Consider the following 9,447-nt stretch of genomic DNA (forward strand, 5'->3'; position numbering starts at 1 on the left):
CCAGCTCCACCGAACTGAGCCTCCCGTTTCCAAGGACTCTGAATGCCAATTCTGGAATAAGCTTCTCTCTCTGGTCAGGCACTGCATCATTTGGTATATTAAATTTCCGCAGATTTAGTCAACAGAAAAATGTAATCATCATCCATTTGAAAAAGCAAAGCTGAAAAAATTATTAAAACTCATACATATCAGGCAGCTTGATTTGCTGGGCATGGCCTGAAATAAGGCTAAATGGAGGTTAATATTGGCTGAATAGTAATTGTACCATCTCTTTGAGAAGATGTTTATTGAGAATGTATATGGTACTGTTAGCTAAAAGTGGCAGCACGTTTGATACTGAATCAGACAAGCTTTTCTGCCTTATGTATGTACCATTTCTCAGACTAAGCTACATGCACTTAGAAAGCAAGAAATTAGACCCAAGATACTCAATGAAGTATATTTAATTCCTGATAGGAGAAATACTAACCAAGTAAATCAAACATTCCTAACTCTGCATTTTTCCATTTGAAAATACCATTTCACTGGCATCTCCTACTGGGGGAAAAATATGTACATTTATTTTAATAGCTTGAAAAAGCCTGAAACGTGGTCATCTCTCTCTAATTTAGATGCTGCATTATACAATATACCACATTTGAAGATGTCAGAATAAAAGCAGAATATTTTGACTAATCCAAGTTGGACTTTGTTTAGAATTTAACTTATTATCAATTCCACTTTTTTATACTTGTTATTGGTTTTCAACTTGTTTAGAAAGAAATAGATCTTGGAGTGTCAGAAAGACCCACTGACTTGAAATTGTGGCTTTGCACCAGCTCAGTTTCCTATGCATATTCACCTCTTGTGCAAACGTGACCTAATAATTTATGCCTTCTCCCACAGGGGATGTGATTTTATTACCACTGGTGGTGGTCAGGCCAGCTGCTCCAGTCCACTCCATGGCAACTTGCATTTTCTGATGTGGAGCTTGTCCCCAGTCCTGTCATCAGCTGTGAGACGAAGACAGCAGCTACCGCAAAGACCTCTGATCAGAATTCACAGATGGCATTAAATCAAAGCCATGAATTTTCAAATACAGTGATCAGCTTCTTGGTCTCATTAAGTAACACGTATGAAAATAGAAAAACCAAATTACTGGAATCATTTACACTAAAAAAAAAAAAAAAAGCACCAGTTTTTACACTAAAAAGGGAAACAGAAAACAAACAAAAAAAAAAGCCAATGAAAGTTAATTCCTTATATTCTTATAGGAAAAAAACATACGTCCCTCGCTCCCATCCTCTCACACACACTCCTCTCTCCAGTCGCTGCACCAGAGCCACGCTGTGATGTAGCTGGGACATGGAGAAGACACACACACACACTGTTCATAGCCCACAACATGAGGATGTCGTGCACAGATTCCCAGGCATGCTGAAACACAGATGCATTGAAATGCTCACCAGCACCTTTCCAGTTTTCACTCTTTTCAGGAGCTTTAGACATTGCTCAGGATGAGATAAGCATCCAATTTCCAGGTGTGTTCTGAATCAGGTTATCAGAACCCCTGGGATTTTCCCATTGCTAGCTCTGAATGAAAGGTTATATATATATATATATATATATTTAACTCAAAACTGAAAAAACCACTGATTTCTTGTCAGATGTACACACACACAAAAAGGAGAGGGGAAATAATGTCTTATCACAGCATGGTATTTGCAACATTTTCCAGCAGTGACAACTGATGCTTTGGGCTTTACAAAAAGAGGTAAATTCAGGGTACAACACAACTTATTTCTTTTTTTTTTTTTTTTAGCTTGATTAAAAAGAACAAATTAACCAATATGCAATGTTTCTGACAATAACTTTGTGGCACCATGGAAATTTTATTCTAAATCTCTGTTCTTTTTTGAGGCAATCATTTTCACACCAAGGAGAATTGTTTAGTACAACTTTGACAGTGAAAGCCTAGATGAGGAAGAGAATATACTGCAAGCACATCTACTGCCTTTAAATCTCAGCATGTCCCTTGTGGCACACAAATAAAACAGACCCAACAAAGCTAGGTAATTTGCCAAAGCCCACACAATATCTGCAGGAGAACCAAGGTATCAATCAGGAGTTCTTGACTCCTAGCCTTTTACTTGTTTTTAACGGCACACATTGCTTTCTCATTCTCCTTAACATCTAAAAATAGCAGACTGACAAATCTTGCACCAAATATATTTGAGCCCAAAAGGTCATCCGGGAAGAGACCATGTCTCTGCCTTGTAGCATGCTGCTTGGTGATACTTAATGAATACAGGAGCAACGCTTGGATACAAACCTGGAAAGTCACTGTAGCTTTTTTGAGCACCATGCTGGTGTGTCAGACAGTAGGTGCACATTCATCTGATTACCTCAATATTAGTGCCACTATCACAGTTTTTAAGTAAAACTCCCCCATCTTCTCACCCTTGCCCCAGACAAGGTGCAAAAGTCAGCTCTGACACTATGGGTCAGCACCTCCCCCTTGTTCATAATTCCTACGGTAAAATAGTTTCATCGTGAGCACGGACACAGAGGTTGTAGGAATTGATCTCAAGGGACAGAGAATTTCCTACATGTTTGGGTTTGGTTTTAGCAGGTTCATATGATACAAACAAACCTTTTGATGAAGTAGATCAAAACCTCTATAGTGATACCTCAGCAAAGGATGTTATGAATAGAGACAGGGTGAAAGCAATGTAATAGGAGCATCACATATGCACAGGGAAGTCTCAGCTCCCAGCTGGAGACCTCAGACCAAATTCTGTACTCCTGTACATGAGTGAAACTCCATTCAGCCCAGAAATGGGGACACCACTGTTTTCTCTGCACACTTTAGTCCTCTGCTGCTGAGGTCTTACTCCAGGCTGAACTGTGAGGTAAACTTCCCACGCAATGATTGAAAATGGGTCGTTCTTTTGGGATACCCCATTCAATTTTGTGCAGCAGAAAGTCTGCCTTGTTCTGCTAAGTGCCAGCAGGAAATCGCTGAACCTCGAAATTGGCTTGACATTGTGGCTGTCAGCCAAAAAGATGCAGTCAGTAATGGACAGTAATTCTTGCCCCTTTCATTTCATTTAGAGTCCCTTTTTCATCACAGGATTGGAGTTTGAAAATAAAAAGTTTTGTCGTAATAAAGACTGCCACAAGTAAAACAAAAGCTGAATGAGGCTGTCACTATGTGTAATCCGCAGTAGGCTGACCTAGAGCCAAAAATCACTGTATTTCGGCCCAAACACATACTTGATTCCGTGATTCTGAAGTACCCTTTTTCCCCTGACTTTTTTATAGCATTTTATTTTTGATGGTTCCCGTCACAAAGTGAAATAATATATGGCAAGAGTGCATGACACAACATATTATTGTGTAAGCTACCATGAAATCTTAATTTAAGTGCACTGAGAGGAAATGCATCAAGTCACTCTGGGTCACCACACGAAACCCTTGTAGCACTGTAAGACAGTGCAAAGCATAAGGCTAAATAGCAGTAGACAGCATTAACAAACTGTAACCTCAAAATAAGTGCGCAGGGCGACTTCTCAAGAGTAATGAATCTGGAGGTGGCATCAACTTTGTTATTAATTCTAATCAGTCAAAGGTGGGGTTGTAACCTTACCCACATATCAGCAACAGCTTAGGGGAATTATTCTGTCATTTTCTTAGCCTGCATGGTGCAAACATTAAGCTTGATAAAACCTTTCATTCTAGCTGCAAGGAAAATTGCTGATGGGGTACACTGAAATAGTGTCCATGCTCCCGGTCAGGCAGAGGGAGCCACTGCAGCTTGTGCTCTGGAGAGGAACAGCCCACATGTTATCAGGAACCAGAGCATGGTCCCATCTTCTTGTTGAAGCAAACAGGCCATAATGTCATGGATGTGACCAAGCCCTCTACAGCATCCCTACTCCAGCACAGGTACCTTGCTGCAGGAGCCCATCTGTCTGTCACATTCAGTGCAGAGAGTGGTTTAACATGCTGGCTCCTGCTTACAAGCCACTCTTCAGCATTGCTCACATCTCTGTGCAGTTTGGCTCCTCACCTGTTGAACCTGGGAATAATAAGCATTTAGAGGATAAGATAATTACACTGGTATGGTAATGACACTACTCAAAGAAGTAACTAATTGCTGATCTCAGATACATGGAGTTAATGCCAGCACTATCAGCAGGACCTTTTTTGTTCCCATTTGTAAACAAAACAATAAAAATGTTGCCGTGTTAACTTGGCTGCCTCAGAAATAAAAAAAAATGTCTCCTTCACCCAATCCCCGTAATTTAGTTTGCCTCCCCTGATATACCAAGGACCAAAATTCAGCTTGCAACTCACATTTCAAAGCTCTGAGCCAGGAACAGGGAGAGGGGATTAATAGGAATAGTATCCGCCACAGTGTGTGTCTTTCACAAAGAAGTGGCAACACTTATGATGATAGTTACAGCCCACAAAGCTCTAACTGAACATTAAATGTAATAAAAAAAACCCACAATGAAGTAAGAAGGCAATTAATTTTACTACTTAGGTAACTTGCCCAGCAATCAAGTATTTGCACAACACTCGGTCGTGATTCCCTAGCCTGTGAGAACATAAAACAAACAGACCGAAACGCTGTCATTAAGACCTAACAGAAAGCTGCAACATATACAATGGCTCATTACCGCTCATTAAAAATGCCTCGGGTTTAAAGGAGTGAGACGGCAGCTAAGGACAACCATCAGAGGTCTCATCAGCTCACGGCGTATTTAAAATACAGTACGCAGCGAGGTGAACAGGTGCAAGCGCAAGCCCGCAGCACTGCAACCCAATCCTGCCGCTGTCCCCCCATGCCAGGCAGCAGGGACAGATGGTGCGGGAGCTGTGAAGACACCACCACGCCGGGACGGGCAGGGGCAAGCGGCTGCCCAGCTCAGCGGGAATGCTCCTCCATCACCACCCGCTGCTCCGGCTTCTCTCCGTGCCCATCACAGCAGGGCCTGAGAGTCTGGCCTCGAGGTTTTCACCGGGCTCCAACTCTCCTTCTCAAATAGACCGTTCCTTCCAGTTATAGTTTTAATTAATTTAGAATGAATTATTTAGGTCTCTTAATTTCATGGCTTATTTTGAAGAAGTCAAATTAATGCAGAGCTAAGGAGCTCCAAAGGCTCCCCAGCTCTCATCTACCCTGGAGGGATCCAATTAAAACGAGAGACACTAGTCAAAATGTCAAACCATGATCATTTTTAAAGCCATTGTGCAACAGATCTATGGCTACATATAAACCACACAATTACTGAATAAATCACGCAATACTTGGAAACCTATAAGCCCAAAATGCCCTCACTCAAGATGCAGCCTTCCCTGTCAACCAAGAGCATGTTCAGAACTTATAATAAATAATAAAATTCCCATTTCCTTTTACAGGACAATTAAAACCATGGAGTATAAAGAAACATGTAAATTGGACCATAATATATGATAAGGGCTTAAATGCAGAAAAGACAGACCAGAAGGTCTGCTGACTGTGGAGTTGAAGAACCTCTGAGCCAGCACAGGCAGAACTGCAGAAATCTCTCTGTTCTGCTTCCAAAGCCACACAGGCACACTGATGATCGCTTCAAGGGTCTCCACAACTGTAGCACATTTTATTCTGGAATCCTTGTGATTCACTTACAATCTTTTTGTGTATTAGCTTTCTCAAACCTTTAGAGAGCATAATAAGGCCTCTTTCATCCACAACGTCCCTTACTAAATACAGTCTTTTTCTTGATTTCAACTTGCTTGAAAAATCCTAACTCTTTCATTCTAGCTCTGAAAGTATTTTGTTTAGCTGTGGAAAAGATGCAGGTATTAAATCATTGCTGAATGGAAGACTAAATGAAAAACTGAGACAGGTCAAAATTTCAGATAAGAGTTTGCTTTTGATGAGCTGTAACTCTAATGTAATTCAATTAATCTTCTTGGCTTCTGCAGAAATTTGACCCCCTTCTTTTCCACCAGTCAAACAAATTTTTCCTAACCAAAGCAGCAGGATCGCTGAGTACTTGGTCTGAGCACAGGAACGTAATATTGTTTCAATGGGACTCTTTATTTAATCTCATTGCCCTTCTAACGAAAACTCTCAAAGTCCCACTTACTTCAAAGTTAAATTTCAGCAGCAGAGAAAAGGATTAGAAACCCATTAGTCTTAGGAACAGCGCACTTCTTTGGCAAAACTCATCCAGGACCCACTGGACTCAGCACACCTCCAAGGAGGAGCAAAGGAGCTGGTAGGAGACCAGCCCAAGGGGTGCCTGAGACAGCAGGGGACACACAGCAACCAGCACAGGTTGCTGCTGGCCCTCTCTGCCCCCAGCTTGCCGACACCTCCCTCCTGGGGCAGGGAGATCCTGTCAAATACTGCATCCACGCTTCTGGGTCTGCCCAGAAGAGCGCTGCAAAAAAAATAAATGACTCTTTGCAGAAGCTGCTGCACAACTAGTGTGTTTCTCATATGTATAGTGCTCTGTGAGCTGCCAAGTTCTTCTCCTTCTGTCATGTTGTGGGAAAGAAGATCTCTAAATCGCCCAGGAAATGTCATGAGATTATTTTGTTGTATGGTTTTGAGTCTTTCTGCCCTTCCCATCTGTGAAATGAAGAGACCAATGGTAAGATCTTGATATTTTCATTTGTGCTTTATTTGAGAACTGAAATGCAAACATGTCTTGTCCTGCAAAACCGAGAAAAATGAAGGCTTGAGTATTTCTGTCAGGCATAAGGAAAGAGAAATTAAGATCAGTATGCACAGCGGAAGTATGGTCCTGTGTCTGCCTGGCTGTAGCAAGTAGCTACAGTGCAGTGGTTTTCACAATAAAGCTTTCCCTGACAGTCACCCCTCTGCAGGGTTGCTACAGTAAGTGGAAGGAGATGCTGGAGAAGGGCTGAAGTACCACAGCATGCTAACAGCTGGTAAATGTCTTTCTAAATATAATGTTATAAGTGAAAAAGACAGAGTACCAAGAAAGAGCAGTTTTAACCCATCAGAAGCAAGCTATCGGAGCTTCGGTAGGAGGCTTGAGAGAATGAAGGCAGAATTACCTGGAGCAGTTTGCACAGCCCTGAAAAAGATCAAAGACATTAAACTACCACTGCTTGCTCTTCCCAAGACTCTCCATTTAACTTCATATGATGTCAGCAGTGCAGAGAAACAATATGCATTTCTACAGACCACCATTTGTGCCCCCAAAATTAAACATTTTTTTTTAATTGCTTATGATTACCTTCTAAATAACTGATGCGTGGCAGGCTTGTCCAGGGGTTGTGTAATTTTATTTACTAAGTATTTGACATACACTGTTCAGCTGAAGTTTGCTTAGTAATACACGGCTAATAATGTGGAAATAATTAAAGGAAAACCAACACATTCTCTCCATGTACTCCCATGTTTTTGACATCATGGTTTTGACTCTTAAATTCACTTCTCCTGATCTTTTTCCTGGTCATCTGCATTTCAGCTTCCACTCCTGGCCATTAATGTTTTATTGTAGTGCTTCCATGAGTCATCTGTCTGAGATGGGGGTGAGTTCTCCAAGTCACAAGTTCCTGCCATGGTCAGGTGTTTCTTCACCCAAAGGACACTCTGGACTACACCTTGAGCTTGGAACAGTCCCCTCTCTCCATGTCTCTTAACAAAGTATAGTATCTTACAGATCTTTTTTTTGCTCTACAGCAGCTCCCAGAGTGAGGTTCAGCAGAGCTGTGAAGGGAAGCTAACAAAGAAATTATTCCTGGTTGTCTGAACTCAGCACCACACACCAGCACAATGTCCTTCAGGAGTTTTGCTGATGTTTGTGCATTGGCCACCAACCCAAACCTCAAAGCAGCATCACTAAAAGGCAGCTCCAACATTTAGGGGAGCCAAGTCAACACATGGATCACAGGCTCAGGGGCTGGCTTCAGCAGAGCAAACTTTTTGCATGAGTTCCTCAGTTAGCCTAGGTAACTGCTAGACGCGGCAGCACCAGTCCAATACACACCAGGGAACCAAAGCATGGCACAATGCAAGTCACATACGCTCTCGTTAAGCCATCTAAGACTCATCAGTGGGTGAGTTACTCATTGACAAAATGCAGAAAGAAGTGTATTTTATAAAGAAATGTTAATCTTTGTTCAGACTCACCACTTGTTACTATATACATGCACAGAAGGAAAGGGCATCAAGTAGGTTACACATTGTAAAATTGCTTTGCCCGCTCAACCTCATATGGTGTCAAACCTATTTATTTTCTGGCATGTGTCTTTTTACAAATGCTTTTCTGCCTCTATGAATAAATAATTAAGGATTTGGGAAAGCAGTGCATCTTTATTACAGCACTTCTTCCTTCTCTGTTGCAGGAATGACCTGCCAAGCTCGAAGTTCATACATTACAAGTGAGATCCTGTGGGGTTACCGTTTCACCCCTGTCCTCACTCTGGAGGACGGATTTTATGAAGTTGACTACAACAGTTTTCATGAAACCTATGAGACCAACACACCGGTTTACAGTGCCAAAGAGCTGGCAGAGATGGCCAGCCGAGCAGAACTGCCCCTGACGTGGTCTGTTTCCAGCAAGCTGGACCAGCATGCTGAGCTGGAAACTGAAGAGGAAGAAAAGAATCAAGAAGACCAAAATGAAAGAAACGGTGATGTGGCCAACTTGGAGAATGAGTCCAAAGTGTAGAACCACCAGAGGTGTAAGGGCCACACCACCTCCTTTATCTTCTCCCTCTTTGCTCTCCTTTTCTTTCTCCAATGCACCTTTTTTTTTTTTCTTCCTTTTATTCTCAGTTCCAGGAAAATAAATACTTCAGATGCGAAATATCTACCTGTCCAATTTAAACTCAAGAGATTCACAGACTAAGCAAAGGCGTGGGTTAAAGCTGCAATACCCATTATCGATAGTGGAACCTCAATCCCCACCCTGGTAACCATTGCTGGCTTCCTCAGCACCTGAGTTCAGACCTCCAGGTTTATTCACATCAACAACTAAAAAACCCAAAAGCAATGGGAATATATACAAGGGATTTAAAAGGAAGGACTGATTAATGGTCATCAGAGTAATAGGCCTTGGCTCCAGCTTTTACGTATTTCAGAACAGTTTCCCATACTAACTGTCAAGCCTCTATGAAATGGGCCTTGCAGCTTTAAGATGGAGGTGAGAAGAAGGATCCGCAGTCCAACACGATACTGTACATATGCCTTATGTAATTACTTACTCTTTACATTTAGTAATAAACACCGCATGTACAAAAGTACTGTAGTAAAGAACTTCTAAATAATGTACATAGATGTGTAATTAATGTAGGTTTAGAAACAGAGTTCTAGAAATATTGGGATGCAAAAACTAACTACCCATTGAGTAGGCATTTCTCTTCTAATATTTGGATTGTAATACTGATTTTTTTCCCCTATAACTATGGTTCTTCTAGTGCATGACATTTTCTTCA

The 9,447-nt window shown here is 41.6% G+C and overlaps 1 protein-coding gene across 1 annotated transcript in view; it reads left to right on the top strand.

Moving 5' to 3' along the window:
* The window catches only part of KCNJ6 (potassium inwardly rectifying channel subfamily J member 6), a 50,137-nt gene extending 41,456 nt beyond the window's left edge, over positions 1-8,681 (top strand). The window contains exon 3 of the mRNA XM_009956261.1: positions 8,356-8,681. Coding sequence (XP_009954563.1) covers positions 8,356-8,681 — 326 coding nt within the window. The remainder of the gene's footprint in view (positions 1-8,355) is intronic.
* Positions 8,682-9,447: the final 766 nt, after the last annotated feature.

The sequence above is a fragment of the Leptosomus discolor genome, chromosome 1 (assembly GCF_034619465.1).
Source record: "Leptosomus discolor isolate bLepDis1 chromosome 1, bLepDis1.hap2, whole genome shotgun sequence".
Classification (NCBI taxonomy): Eukaryota; Metazoa; Chordata; class Aves; order Leptosomiformes; family Leptosomidae; genus Leptosomus; species Leptosomus discolor.